At 36.3% G+C, this 17222-nt stretch overlaps 1 protein-coding gene, 1 long non-coding RNA gene and 6 other non-coding genes across 11 annotated transcripts; 1 reads left to right on the top strand and 7 right to left on the bottom strand.

Moving 5' to 3' along the window:
- Window positions 1-804: 804 nt before the first annotated feature.
- Window positions 805-878, bottom strand: TRNAV-AAC. The gene has a single exon. It is a non-coding gene; the product is annotated as a tRNA-Val (tRNA).
- A 523-nt stretch (window positions 879-1401) lies between these two features.
- On the bottom strand, window positions 1402-1565 carry LOC113284771. The gene has a single exon (XR_003328385.1). It is a non-coding gene; the product is annotated as a U1 spliceosomal RNA (small nuclear RNA).
- A 695-nt stretch (window positions 1566-2260) lies between these two features.
- LOC113284701 lies at window positions 2261-2416 on the bottom strand. Its single transcript, XR_003328331.1, has one exon. It is a non-coding gene; the product is annotated as a U4 spliceosomal RNA (small nuclear RNA).
- A 477-nt stretch (window positions 2417-2893) lies between these two features.
- Window positions 2894-3014, bottom strand: LOC113284716. Its single transcript, XR_003328340.1, has one exon. It is a non-coding gene; the product is annotated as a U5 spliceosomal RNA (small nuclear RNA).
- A 3852-nt stretch (window positions 3015-6866) lies between these two features.
- Window positions 6867-9334, top strand: LOC113277226. Its single transcript, XR_003324793.1, has 3 exons — window positions 6867-7084; window positions 7770-7842; window positions 8621-9334. It is a non-coding gene; the product is annotated as an uncharacterized LOC113277226 (long non-coding RNA).
- A 50-nt stretch (window positions 9335-9384) lies between these two features.
- On the bottom strand, window positions 9385-9548 carry LOC113284795. Its single transcript, XR_003328400.1, has one exon. It is a non-coding gene; the product is annotated as a U1 spliceosomal RNA (small nuclear RNA).
- A 1753-nt stretch (window positions 9549-11301) lies between these two features.
- TRNAV-AAC lies at window positions 11302-11375 on the bottom strand. Its single transcript has one exon. It is a non-coding gene; the product is annotated as a tRNA-Val (tRNA).
- Window positions 11376-12625: 1250 nt separating this feature from the next.
- LOC113277227 lies at window positions 12626-16183 on the bottom strand. Of its 4 annotated transcripts, none has more exons than XR_003324794.1 (5): window positions 16131-16183; window positions 15750-15965; window positions 15543-15641; window positions 13883-13995; window positions 12626-13049 (listed from the first exon to the last, which is right to left on the bottom strand). XR_003324794.1 is itself a non-coding variant. In XM_026526372.1 (3 exons), exons 1-3 carry the CDS (start codon window positions 14264-14266, stop codon window positions 12858-12860), a joined length of 312 nt encoding a protein of 103 aa, XP_026382157.1. In that variant the 5' UTR covers window positions 14267-15504; the 3' UTR covers window positions 12626-12857. The 4 variants fall into 4 exon arrangements, 1 of the variants encoding a protein (XP_026382157.1); XR_003324796.1 differs by having other exon boundaries at window positions 15750-15958; window positions 16131-16179; XR_003324795.1 differs by having other exon boundaries at window positions 16067-16179.
- Between the last annotated feature and the right edge of the window lie 1039 nt (window positions 16184-17222).

A 17222-nucleotide genomic window follows, 5' to 3' on the forward strand; every position in this document is an offset into this window, starting at 1 on the left:
TTTTCAAGTTTGAAATAGTTTGAATTACGTCATTAAACTTACTCTAAAACAATTTTTCTTAGATTTGAGGCACATGAGGCAAATGTCATGAAATTTTCTTGAATAAGGCAATCCTTGGGCTTGAGGACACTCATACATTCTCATCATTTAGCAAATGTATAGTACATCAGTGGATACCTCATCTTTGCTAATATCTTCTCTCTCTGTGCGTGTCTTTTCAAAACATCCGTGTGGGTAGATATAATCTTAGGGTTTCTTACTCTTCCATGTATTGCGTGCCTGGTTATTGGTTGGAAATGGACTGACTGCAAAATCAGTAGAGACAAATAGGGAATTAGTTTGCTGGTTGGGGTGCATTCTGTTGTTTTTGACTTGATTATTTAGATTCTGATTCACCATATTGCGGCTTTTCTTGTTTCGTGCCACCATCTGAATTAAAAGTATCTCAAATTAGAGGCATGTGTCTGGTTTTGTGACTGTTTGAAACTGAATTGCGGCTGTTTCCTGTTTAATGCCACCGTCTGAAGTAGAAGTATCTCAAACTGGAGGCATGTATTTAGTTTAGTGACTGTTAAGTGCAATTTTGCAAGTAGAGTTGTTTCCAGGACCCTGCAAAGTTGTGCCTGTGGCTGTGTTTTGCGTCGTCATTCACCATGTTAGTAAAAGCTTCTCAGATTAGAGGCGTCTTTTGATTGTGACTGTCCAAAACTAGAGTGCAAGTAGACTGGTTTGTGCACCTGTTCTAAATAGCCAAGATGAAGATTGAATGTATTTCAATGAGTACATCTAAAAACAATTATGTTATGGCTTCGTCCAGGTTTGAACTGGAGACCTTCAGTGTGTTAGACTGACGTGATAACCAACTACACCACGAAACCGTTGTTGGCCTGAAAGCTTAAGAAAATAATTATTAAACCGGTACAAATGAATAGTCCTATCAGAAAAGATTTTGGATTCTGAAACAGAACTTTTATAAAGGTAGCAAGGTGAACTCAACTGTGGAAATAAGTTGGTACGAGTGCATTATGCTGATAGGGGTATGAGCATCTGTTCTTTTGCTTGCTTTCGACTAGTACAGTATACATGAACTGCACCTCTCACTACTACTAATAAAGAACAGGACTCTGAAAGTTTGGCCCAAGTGGACATGAAGAATTGAAATCCCAAATTGAGTTTTTAAGTATAGAAACTTGCAAACAACTTTAGGGGCACTAGTATATGGTAAAGTTCTGTTCCCTGTGCTTACATTCGATTTGAGTACATGGATTTTCACTTTGCACCTCGCAACTACTTATATTGTACCCTGGTCTCTAGCTTTATGAGTTTGATTCAGCATTTTTGATTGTTGCTTAAGATTCCCTTATAGAGCTTGAGGGGGCAAACTTTAGTTTTAAGATTTGGCAGGGGGCAGCGCGGACGCTTTCCCCCCTCAGGAACAAATTATGACGTAGACTCTCCCTCTTGGGGAGATCTTAGGCGAGCACCCCTCCTTAGTGTGCAATGGAGGTCACTAACCTAGGCCATGGACCTTCATGATCATCCATAGACCCCGTCCAGGTAAGTATGTTTTTCAATTCTACCTCTCCTCTCTTTATAGTCTGTTTTTTCCTGTCTCTTGGATTGGCACAATAAATGTGGGACTAACCATTTTGTTAGAGTGAAACTCACCATGTAGTTTTTTTCCGTGTGCAACAATCAAAATGAATATTGGAAATTTGCAACATTGGATGATCTAGTGGTGCATTCTTATATTTTTGTTATCATTATGATTTATCTGCAATGCGGTCACCGGTTCTGAGTGTGTGAATTTGGTACTCAATTAAGCATACGACCTTCAAATTTCGTTGGCTACCTTCAACGGATGGGCTTTTTTTGTTATTTCTTTTGTGTATGCATTCTCTGTGGAGACAACACTCACTTGTGCATTCTTGGTGTTTTCCGTTCATTAAAAGCTTATAAGAAGCTAGAATCAATTCTCCAGTTTCAGTCTGAGTGTAAACTTTCATTGGGCCATTCTAATTCACTCACCTTTGGTTGTGGCATTGATCCAGATCTTCATACGAACTAATTTTATTTTCTTGTTGCATGTCTCCCAAAACCCACTATCTAGGCAACAACCGAATTCTAGCTCCCCATGAGTTTAGAAGACAAACCAATCAGGACTTGATTCTGCAAGTAGGCACTGAGTTTTTTAATCTAATGATACGAGCTCTTCTCTGTTCATCCTTCCAAAAAAAAAAATTAGTTTTAAGAATTGTAGGGCTTTACCCTTGATTAGAGGGAGCCCTTCCAGAAATTCTCGACGGCCCTGAGAGACCCAAGGCCGAGGAGGGGTTTTGGAAATAGTTTTCAACCAGCAATTGACGCGCCTCGGTTATTACCTCATTAGCTGCATCATTGCCCCAAACGCAAAGATGCCTTGGACTGACTGCATCAACTACCTTTTATAATACCTCTACCCACACCCCTAACTCTGATTCGAATAAGGTGGGACTAATAATTGTTGGCTCTTTAAAAATGAAGTAACTGCAGTTTGGACAAGACCGAGTTGCTAAAATCATGAGCCCGAGCATTTTCTCTTGAGAAACAACTGGCCTTTCTGGTAGAATTAGAGACAGGTGGTTGATGAAATTATAATCATCATTGTTGTTAAGGGAATCATGATTTTTAAGACACTTAGCTACCTCGTGATAAAAACACTAGAAATGATGAATGACAAGCACATTGGACAGATTTTTGGCTGTTAGGTAATGTGTTTGGTGTTTCTACAGGTGGTTCATTCATTTTGCCAGTTGATATGACAACTGACAAGCACATGCTTTATGAATTGGCGAAGGGTAAGAGAGCAAACCCCTCCTTGGATACTAAAAGATTGGTTTTAAATATTTGTTGGGTTCCCCTTGAAAAGGAGAAACCCTCCAAAAATAGGCGTATGCCGCTTATAAACGGCAAGCACACGGTATTCTTTAGTAAAAGGCGAAAGAATAGTTCGCTTTGTGCTTACCGCACGGCTGCGTGGATCATTAGGAGGTGTCAAGTGCTTGTTTTATGCAAAGTATTTTCAGTACGGTTGTGCTTGTTACTCAATGTGGGATTAATCACTAATTCTTTTTCATTTCGACTGTCATATTTCTAATTTCTCCTTTTGTAATGCTGTCTCTGATATATTCCGCTAGTTGCCTTGGTAGTCAAAAATTATCGTTGTGAATGAATTTTCTTCTGCTTAACATTCCAACAATATGCAGTCAATAACGAGTCTTTCAGCATCTATTGGGGAAAATTAGAAGTTAGTGATGGTTTGAGCCAATTGGAATCTGTAGGCTTAAAAACCTCACCTGGGAGAATTTAAGGTCACCGTGGGGCTTGCCTTCAGCTCAGTACTATAATTGAGGATTGCCGGGCAGACCTTTTAGATTTGAACCAGTTGCTTTTTTAGAAATTTGGGATGCAGCAGGTCTATCCACTGAAATAGGCGGCTTCAGCAAATATGATTCTTGTCAAAAATGATTTTAGGAGCTTTACTTGCTGGCACTGTGTGAACAAACACGATAATATCCACTCACCTGATGGTGCTGGCATTCAAGAGAAACAGCCGTAGCAGCCAGAAAATTAATGTATCTTAAAAAAACTAAAAACAAAAAAAGAAAGAGAAAAAAAAGTAAATGGCTTCCCCCAGGTTTGAACTGGATGGAGATCTTGGGTGTGTTAGAGCAAGTCTTATGATGGAATCCATCCATCTTCCATCTTCTACGCCACCTCAACATTTGGAACTGTGGATGGAAACGCAAGTGTAACGGTGGAATCCAGAAAAACGCTATTAAGAATAGCGTTCAACGCAAATATGAATAGCGCTACCTAAACACTATTATCATTAGCGTTTGACCACGTCAACGGTCAAAACGCTATTCTCAATAGCGTTAGACGCTGTTCTAAATAGCGCCGAACACGATTCTCAATAACGCTGACGCTATTCCTATTATCGTTTTAGAATTCTCTTATCCAGAGAACACTCCACCATTCTTCTTCTCTTCTAATTATTCTTCTCCTCATTAAGCAAATGTATAGTAGCATGAGAGATATCTTAGATTTGAGGCACATGTCATGAAATTTTCTTGATTTAGCCAATCCATGGGTTTGGCACAAGTCAGTAGAGATTCTTATCTTTGTTAACACATAGCCGCATGTCTATTCAAAACTGTAGCGTCGGTACTTATTTTTATTTTTTTCATTCTTAGTCTTCCTTGTATAGCCTGGTTAATTTTTTTGTAGGAATTACCTATAGGTACTAGTTTAGTGATACTAGTTAGTGGTAGGTCCACCCACAAAAACCCAGTAACATGAGGTCTAAAGTTTTAAAGAAAAAAGAAAATTGGACCTAAAATTTTATTCCCAGGTCCTATACATGTGCGAGATACATGAGACATATTTTTAAATTCCCAAAACACCCTCATGTATATAAAAACAGGGTAAGTAAATTTCATTTCATTTTTTCTCTTTTCATTTCAATCTCTCGGATCCAAATCGGAGAGCAGCTAGAAGAAGGAAAAAATTCTTGGGTTTTAATCGTCGAACGCGAGATTATTTATTTCAATCTTGTTTCATTAGCCGAGATTTAGTTAGTTTTAATGTTGTCTCATATTTTTTTGAAACTATTTGGATTTGATTTTCAGTCTAATGGCAAAATCAATTGAGATACTGTATATGAAGTTGTTGCTTCCTACATATCAAGAAAATCATCTAAGAATTAGTCAATGTATTTGGTTTATATTTGATTCCTATGTTGATTTTTCAATTCATCTTAGTCTGTTGTTGGAGATCTCATATTTAGTTCGGATCTAGATAGATAATCATGTTTTATATACATTTCGTTAGTAGATATGATATTTTACTTTCATTTTGTTGGGTTTTTTTTTTGTTTTTGTGTATTAACCATCAGTACATATATGATGTACTGATGGTTTTTGATGAAAATAGTTCAGATCTAAACGTAAATAATAAATTTGTTGTTGTTTGAGATTGTTTGATCCATCAATAAATATATGATATTTTGCTCCAGGTATGTTTTCTAATCATCTTCTTTGATTATTTTGTTTGTTTTATTCTTTTGATTTGTTTTTCGATTGTATTATGAAGATCAAATCGATTTTCATGACGCTTTTATGTTTTTAGCTTTGTTACAGTTTGGTTTTGTGTATGAATTGACAGTACGTATACGAAGTACTGATATAAAATTCTTTTGATTATGTTTTAATCAGATTTTTGCCACTGTTTTTGGGTTCGATCCATGAGTATGTAAGTGTAATACTGAAATATGTGCTTTGATTCGGTTATATTCATCGTTTCATCAATTCTTCTTTACATGAAGTTGATTTTTAGTTCATGATTATGCAGTACGTATATGGCGTACTGATAGAAACTTTTTTTGATTCTGTTTTATTCAGAGTTTTGTGTTCCATCCATTAGTACGTATGTGTAATAATGAACTATGTTCTTTGATTTTTAGTTATAAATTAGAGGTACATATATGGAATACTAAAAAGAACTGCTTTAATTCTGTTATGCTCGTAGATTCATCGGTCTTTTCTTATCTTGGAGTTGATTTAGATAATGAATCATCAATTCATATATGGATTACCTAAAGGTAACATGATTTTTTTTTTGTTTTTACAGGTTCGTTGTTGTTCGTCGTAGTGGATTGTAATTCGATTGATAATTTTTTCAGGTTAGTTTCATGTAAAATGAGCAGTATTATTTTGAGGTGCTCAATGTTTTGTATGTACGAGAGCAGTATTACTTTGAGGTGTTCAATGTTTCGTGTATATATGTCCGGTTCGTAATTGCTTGTTAATACATTAGATTATCTAGAATTGTAATTAGCTGAATCAGTGCATATTGCATGTACTACTCATTTTTATCCGTTGTTCATCATGGTTGTGTCAATATTGTTACGTTTTGGTCGCATTTACAGGTTCAAGATGTCTATATCTAGTCCAAACACTTGGAACTTTTTTTAGTATACCATTTATTAACTGCAAATTAACTAGTTTTATTTTCAGTATATCATTTATGTACTGCAAATTCATAGTGTCTAACACACAGATTCATATATGTAAGCATAAGAATGGTTTTTTAATGAGTGTGGAAGTTATGTACTGAAAATTCTGAGCCTTTTTTTCGGTTTCAATTTGTGTAGCTTTTTAGTTTCTGAGAGTATATCATATATGTACTCTTATATTTTGCAGGTTTTTTATCCACTAGCATATGCTTAGTTCCTGGAGAAGATGTTGCATTAGTTCCTGGAGAAGATGTTGCTGCTTGGTCCTCTTCAAATAAGGATTAGCTCATGATGTTGATTTCTTATTCAAGAACTTTCATCAGTTTTTGAATTATGTAATAGGGAATCTATCTCCTAAAACATTGTTGCGCTGCTGATTTGAACAGTAAAAGATAAAAAAAAAACTATCGATGTATCATATTGGTTAAAATAAAACAGGGTTTTTTCAGTACATCATATATGTACTACTAATTCATACCATTTTATGCTACTTTTTAAGCAAACACATATGTAGACTTCTTCTCAAACTTCACAAATCAGAACGTCTAGGTCTTCTACTATGTTTTTTTTATTATATATGTAGATAAATTAGGTTTCTTTATGGGAGAGAGAATAATATCGAATTATATTAGATATTAAAGGTGTGCAGGCACACACGTTTGGCAACAAGGAGTTTCTGGTCATTTCCATGTTTTGGTTAAATATGGACCTGTAGATAACTAATTAATCCGGTTGGACCCTACTATAAATAACCTTATGGACTTAGGACCAAACAAGAAATTTTCCTTATTTTTTTTTAGAAGTTGTTTACCAGAGGTTTATTGTTGGTCTTCTGCAATTAATATGGCATCATACCATGGCAGTAGTAGCTAGGTTGAGACACAGGCCCAAACAACGGATCCACAAACATTGAGATAAACCAAAGAGAATCGAAAGAAACAGTCATGGTACAACAGCGAAATTTCTCGTGGCAATCCAAAGAGTTGATGCGTCGTGTTACATGCTCTGCCAAACTCGGAATTTTATTAGGTTAGCCAAGCCAAGGAGATTTAAAGATTGGTTTTGAAATTTAGCATTTGCTGAGGGTAACCGTCCCAAAATTTGAATGGGTTTTCATGAAATTTTGAATGCGTTTAGATGTAATGGTTCTCATGAATGAAGCTTTTATGAAACCTTGGCTGTATGTTGAACTTCAACTGTGTAAAATACAATGTCTGTTACATGAACTGCAACTGTTTGACAAAATACTCCAATGAAAAAATCGATATGAGTGTCTCATTTGTTGTGCGATTGTGCGAAATTGAAGAAAATCGCAGTTGAATATCTTAATAGAGAGATAACGAAGAGTAGTACTCAAACTCATTGAAAGCAAACCGTTCAAGCGGTGTTTCTTTTTAGTTTAGCTTTAGTAATCTACTTCGCAATCAATTTTGATTATTGGTTGATGTATGTTCTCCTAATTTTACAAGCACTACTCTTACATTTCCTGCATGGTGGTATTTTTGTGGAAACCACTATTTATCCCCAACATTTCGTTTATGCTGCTAAATGTTTCTTAATTTCTTGAACTTAATATAATGGTCACCACAGTAAGAGAATTTGACTGGAAAAAAAACAAGAGAAAATGTTAAACCAACCATTTTGTGTAAATGGGTATTTATGGTTGAAGAAATATTAAATGAAAAGTCCGATTTTAATTGAAATGGAATGGCAGGCTCATCGCGCGCGTCAGAGACTGAAGGGAGGAGCTTGAAGATATCTTTGGTGGTGATGGTGGATCTCTACTGGTAGGTGCACCATTCATTTTCTAATCCTCATAGTTTTCTTGAGATGATGATTAATGATACATCCTGTTTTGATTAGCGCCGTTTTTGAGTGGTTTGAGGCTTTCTAAGAAATTGGGTCTCATTGAATCTTCATGTCCTTGAAAATATTGCCATCATTGGAGTTATACACACTTCCTTCCATATGCGTTTTGATGAAGGAGATATATCAAAACAAGAAACCCTGTTATGCAATTTTTGAAAAGTTTATGTAATTGAAACAAATTTGTCACGAGGCTGAATGCAGTTTTAGGTAGCTGACCTTCATCATGTGCTAGTTGAGTGTGAGTTGCTTGAGTGAATCTATGTACCTTGTTAGTCGGCAACTTAACTGTTTTCCTTTGACATGTTTTATTTGCTTGCTTGTCTATGACAATGATACGTCGATTGTCAAAGCCTTAGTTAGGTCTGTAGTTGTGTTTCTCTATGCTGTCATTTTGGATCTAGATTTTACGGAAGTTGTATGAGCCATTTCTCTTATATTTCTAATTCCCAGGCAAGATATGGAAGAACAATGATCCCCATCTTACTTAATTAGTAGTGAATAGACGGATGCAGAACTATTCAACTTAATAAGCTTACTTTGTTTAATTGTGCTTTATGAATTATGACAATTTTTATTTCCTTAGAGCTTTTACTTTTAGAATCCAACTGTAGATTGGACCAAACTCTGAAAATATGTTAACTTTAGATATGTAATAAAAATGAGATGCAGACTGACAAGTGCTTGATTTGGGTACAGGGGTGGAAGACATCAAATATCTTGATTTACAAAGAGAAGACAGCTATTTCATTGTTGCTAGGGAATAAGGCTAAGGGTCTGATATGGGCAACAGCCGAGGACTTGGCAAGGAATAGAGGACGAGTCCTTTCTCTATGAGGAAGTTGGGATTTAATTTGGTGATTTACTTTCAGGGTTTGAATGTGCAGCGAAGTTTTTCCAATAGAATCTGCTGAAAAGGGGTTGGTTCTAAGTATACTTAAGTGTATCTAAGTTGCCGTTGGATTATAGTCACCTAGTTTCTGTATATAAATTAGTCACAGTTAGTTGAATTCAGTGAATGTTGCAGAGTTGGAGGAGATAATAGTATTGGGGTTGGAGGTGATGCTGGAGCAGTATATAGAATGCAAAAGACTAGTTTGCTTTCGGCTGCATAAATTATTTGCTAGGTTGAAATGCTAATCATAAACAAACCAATTGGAGTGGAGCTGTACTTCATACTCTATAGGAGACTAATCCTTCACATCAGCTGAGATTTGAAGATGTTAGTCCAAGCTTTTTTCTGGACTTGCTAATTAACCGAAGGAGGAATAATGTGCTGCAAAGCTTCAAAAATGTACTCATTCTGCTTTAGTATTCAAATGTCAGTCTGTGAATGGAACTGCAATTGAGAGGAATTCCAGCCATAGTATTCTAGCATACGTTGAAGCGCTTGTCAGCTCAGCAGGAACGGCTTCTGATGAACTTTTAATAATTAAGCAGCAAACTTTAGTTTTAAGATTTGGCAGGGGGCAGCGCGGACGCTTTCCTCCCTCAGGAACAAATTATGACGTAGACTCTCCCTCTTGGGGAGATCTTAGGCGAGCACCCCTCCTTAGTGTGCAATGGAGGTCACTAACCTAGGCCATGGACCTTCATGATCATCCAGAGACCCCGTCCAGGTAAGTATGTTTCTCGAAATTGCCTCTCCTCTCTTTATAGTATATCTTTTCCTGATTCTTGGATTTGCACAAGAAATGTGGGACTAACCATTTTGTTAGAGTGAAACACTATCTAGGTTTTTGCCCGTTGCCCGATGCAACAATCAAAATGAACATTGGAAATTTGCAACATTCAATGATCTAGTGGTGCGCTCTTATATTTTTGTTATCATTATGATTTATCTGCAATGCCGTCACCAGCTTTTAGTGTGTGAAGTTGGTACTCAATTAAGCATATGACCTTCAAATTTGGTTGCTTACCTTCAACGGATGGTTTTTTACTTTTTTTGTGTATGCGTTCTCTGTGGACACAACACTCACTCATGCATTCTTGGTGTTTTCCATTCATTAAAAGCTCATAAGAATCTAGAATCAATTCTCCAGTTTCAGTTTGGTTGTAAACCTTCATTGGGCCATTCTAATTCACTCTCCTTAGGTTGTGGCACTGATCCAACGCTTCATTGTCGCATGTCTCCCAAAACCCACTATCTAGACAACAACCGAATTTTTGTTCCGACGGTTTTTAAATCGTACTCGTCGTTGGATGCAAACAAACAAGCTTAATTTCTAAAGTCTTTTGAGAAGAAAAGTTTCATGTGTACACACAAATCCAGTATCACGAATGAAATGACAACCAAGGAAGTGGAGAGATTCATGGGTTCCGTTCTTTATAAGGATGTAAAGATATTTTAGACACTACAGACTGTCCTGAAGTGGGAAGAGGCCACACACTCCAGTCGTAGGGTGGTATAAAAGCTGTATTGCAGTTGCTCTAGGGCCACTAGATGAAGGTTATTTGAAACAGATGACTTGGAAGGTAAGCCCAGTAGAAGCAATCGTGATGTCAACCTAGCTCCCCATGAGTTTAGTTTAGAAGACAAACCAATCCTGCAGGCATCATGACGTTTCAGATGCCTTAGTCTGACTGCATCAACTACCTTTTTATAATACCTTCATTCACACCCCTAAATCTGATTTGTGGGACTAATAATTGCTACTCTCACATTCATAGCGGCTCTTTAAAAATGAAGTAACTGCGCAACTCTCCCTGGCATTTTCTCTAAAGCACAACTTTGAGAAAGAACTCTAACCCCTGGTGTACAATTTTTTTTTTGTTTAGATAAACGCCCAAGAGCTGATCTAAGACAATATTACAGATACTTGGTGTCAGATCTGGTGTACATTGAACTATTCCATGACATTTTCAATTTGGTTGAACCAGTAGCGACTATTAGAACTGTTGCTAACAACTCTAATCGCTAAACTTATGTTGATCGTACTGTGCAAAACAAACGATCTGACTGCTGACTCGGCCCGAATCAGGGGTTGACTCAGATCCAGACGCTGAGTTAGCTGCAAACAAACAAGTTGTTACTTAGTGAGTAGACTTTGAAAAAATAGATTGATATGAAAAAGTACAGATCATGAGATTAAACACAACATGGTTCTGATTGGCATTCTATTACAACCGAGTTTTGAAGCCTGTTCCCAAAATCTAGTCTGATATGTTCTGCTAGTTGCCTTGGTAGTCAAAAATTATCGTTGTGAATGAATTTTCTTCTGTTTAACATTCCAACAATATGCAGTCAATAACGAGTCTTTCAGCATCTATTGGAGAAAATTAGAAGTTATGATGCCAATTGGAATCTGTAGGCTTAAGGTCACCGTGGGGCTTTTAGATTTGAACCAGACAGTGGCTTAAAAAAAAAAGAAAAAAGTTAATGGCTTCGCCCAGGTTTGAACTGGAGACCTTCAGTGTGTTAGACTGACGTGATAACCAACTACACCACGAAACCGTTGTTGGCCTAGAGCTCAAGAAAAATGATAGATAGTCTAAAATTCGTCAGGAATAGATATTGGATTATGAAACAGATCTTGAACTCAACTGTAAAATAAGTTGGTATGATTGCATTATGCTGATAGGTTGAGGATAACCCAAAACATCAATACAAAAGAAGAAAACCAACATAAGCATTGGGCTGATTGGTCTTTCATCAAGAGTAATCATGCAGCGACTTATGAGCAGCTAAATTCTTCTTGAAACTAAAGTGGGAATCAACTCTCGCTGTATCAAGAGAGTTTGTTTCAGGTGATTCTTTCTTTTATTTTCTACATTTGCATGTCTAAACCTCCTCGACGAGCCGTGACATGATTCTTGGGCTTCAGACTGACTAAGAATTATATTTTTAGGCATACGAAAATGTTTTGAGGCATACAAAATAAAATACCGTAGAATAGTTTCATTTTCCTTAAAAGGAAATTCCATTGGATATGCAAAGTATTGTGGTCATTATGAACTCAGAAAGCTGCTTGCGAAACATTTTTGGAAAAGTTGATGACTTTATGTCAAGCTAATTGGTGATTGAAATGGAGCAACACAACTTCTAATGTTCCATGAAGATTTGAATATTTTGGTAAAAGCAATAACATCTAAATTATCGAAATGTGTAAACGAACCGAGGTGAAAAACTACGAAAAAACGACAGATACAAATAACGTGGGCCCCTGCTAATGGGTCCCATAAATAATGGGAAATCTGTGAGAGGCGGCTTCTCACCCTTGTTTTTTCCTCGGTCCATTAAGAGTCACTCATTATACAGGAACTATATTTTTATTTGGCATACCTAGGACCTGATCCACTATAAAAAGATATTTTATTGGCTGTTGTGTCCTGCCAGGATATGATTTATGGTTTTGACCTGCAGCGGACACCAAATTATTGCCCATCCTTTGCAGAAACGAAATTTAAAGATTTAAGGAATGTCGTAATTACAAGTAAAAAGACTGGAATTACTCAGACGTTAAGAACACCAAAAATGATTGATGAACCGTGATGAGCACCGTGTGCGAAGGGGATGGGGCACCCAATGCAGAGAGCGTGACATTTAGGCCGTCAGATCCCTCTCGGTGCACATCACGGGACTGAATCACGGTGTGTGTATCATTGCTCTAAGAACACACATTTGTACTGTTCAGGCGTTTAATAGATAAACGTCAAGAATTTCAAAGTATATGAAATTACGGAAAATGGAAGCCCAACTGAAACTTTAAGAAAGTATATTCAGTTTTTTTCAATAGAATCCAGAACATGAAACAATAGATCTGTGTTTTTTATCCCAATCTCACTGCCCATCCACTTAATCAAAGTTGGGTGATTATTAGACTAAAATTGGCATGATGATCTTCCTTGTTGTAAATGCTATCTACTTGTCATGAATTTGTATTTATGCTATAAATACCTACTTAAACCTCATTAAATCAAGAGGTCCGTCAGACAGTTAACAAATAACCTTACTCGAGATCTTCTTTGAATTACGGCATCCCCGAGCCTTGCTCTTCTTACCAGCGACCACGCACCATCCTTCCTCCACTTCTATTGTATTGCTTTCCTTCGGATCATCCACTAGCATTTCTGTTGACTCGCTGATCAGTTCATCATTATCATTGCTATCATCGTCTTCATTAACGACCTAGCACAAGTTCAGATCTAACATAAGAAAGAATGTCGGAACAAACTATTAATCATTTTGCACCACCCGTATCACAATTTTAACAATTTAGACCAAAGACACCCAATCCCCCTTCAAAAATGACAACACACTTAGAAGTACATAATGCTTATAGTTTCTCATTAAGAGTTGGTTGAATCGAAAATATTCATGGTTGATTAAGAAAAGAGGACATTTTGGAACCACAAATTCAAGGGGATTACAGCTAACAAGTTCCTATAGCTGAGGTGACTTTTTCCTATTGATTATATTGTAAGGAACATCACTGTCCAAAGATGTTCCAGAATTTGGAAAAAGTGACCTAACCATATTATATATTGTCAGCAACACTAGCTATGTTTAAACTTTAAAGGTATATAAGTAAGTTCCTATTGCAGGGTCACATCCTTAATACACATCTTTGATGAACAAGAGACTTAGCGTTTAATTTGACCTTTTGTTTTCTTCTAAGAGAAATCTCTTCATTTTATCTGAATAAGGAATTTTCTAGAGAAGGGTGGATTTCAAGAAAGACCAAGCTATCCAAGAAAAATAAGAAAAATGAACTTGGTATTTTAACAAATCACAAAATCAAATGTGATTGTCAATCTGCAACTGGATAACCAGGGTTCAAGATTTCTAACGTTTCATCATAATTACCCAGCGCATATAGTTATCAGAACTGCAGTTAATACGAAACAACTACGAAAATCAGATAGCAGGGAGCAAATTATCATTTTGCACCAAGAAATCATTTTTTTTTTAACATTTTGACAAATAAATGGTGTGAAGCTGGCAAAAAATCTATAAGTTACCAGTGTACTTTGGAAACTGCTTTTGACCCATTAGATGATGTCCTTAGCTTTTGGATTTCTTCATATTTTCCTTGCAAACACTCTTCATGCATGATCATCAAATGTAATGCCACCTGTTTCAAGTTACAAAAGCATGCATTAGCTTCAAACAGTTACAGAAAAGATCATACATGTTCCTCTATTATAAGTAGTCAGTGGTCAGACAAGTTCAGAATTAATAATATAAACAATATACGACCCAAAGCGGAACATCAACTAATATGTATCTACTTTATAAGGACCTACCAAAACATGATCTACTTCGACCAATTGAAACACAATTTGACATAGGTGTTACCAAACCAATTGTAGCAGTGACAGAGAAGTTACCTCTTTGGTTGACATGGTTGTCGCTCTGTAACACTAGATCTTCTTTTGTTTTCTTGAAATAACTAAAAGAATTTTATTGTGAAATACAGCATACACTCATACTGTATCTACGCAACCCAATCTATGAAGAAACCTTTCAATCAATTACCCAGATATCCAAAATGTGATTGGTTATGAGATCCAATCAACAAATGAGCATATTTGTAATGACGCACAAAGCTTCTTTGTTTAGATAAGACATCAATTATTAATACCCTGATTGAAAAAGTTTGTTCTCAAAATCTACCTCAGACAAAGATTTGGATGAATCCCATGAAGTATATACAGGCTCATTAAATTTCTTGGACACATGAATTCATACTCCAGTAACCCAAAATCTTCCTTAAAGTTAAGTTTTGATTAATACTGTGCATAGTATAGACATGAAGAACACCGGAATCACGAGGTACGGTACTAAGAAACCTCCAAACTTGATGCTAGACCAAAAGAGATTTTTGGACACAGAGCAGTCGGATCCGCTTGATATTAGATAATAGATATTCATAGATCAGATATCAGATCCATATTTAACAAACATCTGAATCAATAACCACCTAGTGGAACAAATATAAAAGCTAACCAGCCATAATATATATCTTAGACAATCAATAAGTAACACAAGTAATCACAAACTGCAGAGATTTTTTTTTTCTTTGGAAGCAAATGCAGAGAAACTAACATTATAATCAATAAGTTCAAGTAATAAAAAAATTTGTAAAAACGGAACTCCATTTTCAATATTTTGAATGTGTTATAACATTTCTACTTATGTAACCATATACACCTATAACCTTTATATTTGAATGAACAGAGATTAAATTGTTTGGTGTGCGTGCACTGTATCAAGAACTTGTCCAATTAAATAAGAGCCGAAGGTCATTATGTGGTCATACTTGCTAAAGCCACCTATAGTCACTGGATTTCAGGGCCAGACCTGCTGCATCACAATTTCTAAAAGGCAACTGGTTCAAATCCAAAAGGTCTACCCAGCAATCCTCAATTACAGTACTGAACTGAAAGCAAGCCCCACAGTGACCTTAAGTTCTCCCAGGTGAGGTTGAAGCCTACAGATTCCAATTGGCTCAAAGCATTACTAACTTCTAATTTTGTTAGTGCTCAACAAAAAAAGGACATGCTCATCAAGCTAATAAATAGTTTCTTTAACAATTCATGGACCATTCCTCCTATATTTTTTAACATACTAAACTAACAGAGTCACCATCCATTGCAGCAAAATAAAAACCATGCATACCTCTGTAACCTCTCGAATGCTTTCCTCGTCAAAATATGTGTCGAAGAATCGACTCAAGCTTTCTTCTGAGTATATCTTCTAAATCATCAATATAAAGCTCTAAAATAGAAAAAACAAAAACCAGGAAATCAAAATGCTGAGCACAATGCCAAACTCAATCGAGAAAGAATACAAACGACAGCAGAATACAATAGAAATGAACCGAACCTGAGTGGGTGAACCAAGAGAAGATATCAGCACGGAGTTGGTCTGCCTTTTGGCAAGAAAATCTGTCATAATTCCTGTATTGAAGTGCAAGCTGAAGAGCAGTCCACTGGGAGAGAATAAGATGGATCCCTTCTTCAACTAGTGCCAACTTATTGTTTCCATCTCCATTGCCAGAATCCATTCATCAAACCAACTTCTTACTCTCCCAGCTAAAACCTTCAATTCACAGAGCAGAAATGTAAATATAAGTTTTAGGGTTTGACAGGCAATTCTAAAACCCTAGGATGCAAAGAAGAGGAATCAAAGCCTTATAATACCAAAATGATGAACTAATAAAATCAAATTGCACGATTGAATTCAGAAAAGAAGAAAAACAACGACCTAAAGTCGTACAAAATCTGTGTGTCGGAGGCGGAACAAGGGGTTTAAGGAATGAAATCTTAATAAAATAGAATGAAGCGCAGAAACCGGGACATATACGAGAACGATTTTCCAGGGACCATGGTCCTGTTAGGCCACTACCCTACAATTTTAAGGGATGTCCTAAAATTATGAGATTACTAATTTTGTCTTATCCTAATTAAAATTAACCTAATTTAATAACTGATTCTAATTTAATCTAAAATAAAACCTAATTTAATCTAAAACAAACCTAGCCGCACTGTAAAGAAAAAAAAGTTTTGAGGAGAAAAATGCTCTCCCTCTTGTTCTTCTCTTCTTCCCCATTTCAACATCATCTTCATCGATTAATCGTCGATTCATAAAATTTTCATCGTCAATTAATCAATCAACTATAAGAATGGTTCTTTGAAAGGAAACCCCACGACTTCAAGGAGAGGGTCCTCGATTGGGACATCTAGCAAATCAACCAAGTGATTTTGAGATTCATAAAGAAGTGGAAGAGCCAAGTGAAGCCATAATCCAGTATAATAGACGCAGGAAGAAGCCTGATTCTGCCATAGGACCGATTCGCAGGTATTTTCCAACAAACCCATATTTTTAATTTGATTTTTATTCGTTTAATTGAATAGAAATCATCAAAATAGGGTTCATATGGAAGTTACAGTGTCATGTTCGGTTAAAATGCGTTTCACAAAAACCCTAGTTTCTTAACCGAACTTCCTGAAACGAAAAACACGAAGAGCAGTTCAGTTCCATAGGATTTAAAATTAGGTTACCGAACTGCTAGTTCGGTTTGTTCGCAAAAATTTTGAAAACTATTTTGTAACCGAACTCTACCCATATTACCAAAAAATATATTACAATGTAACCGAAGCGAACTGTGTTATTTTTCCCACTATGTTGAGTTTACATTTAACCGAACTTTTACAACTCTGTTCGGTTGGTTCGCAAAAAAATTTGAAACTGTCAAGTAACCGAACTCTACCCATATTACAACCTTGTATAATTGCATACATGTGGAGTTCGGTTTGTTCGCAAAAAACCTGGATTAACCGAACTCTTCACTGGAAC

This window comes from Papaver somniferum, chromosome 5 (assembly GCF_003573695.1).
Source record: "Papaver somniferum cultivar HN1 chromosome 5, ASM357369v1, whole genome shotgun sequence".
Classification (NCBI taxonomy): domain Eukaryota; kingdom Viridiplantae; phylum Streptophyta; class Magnoliopsida; order Ranunculales; family Papaveraceae; genus Papaver; species Papaver somniferum.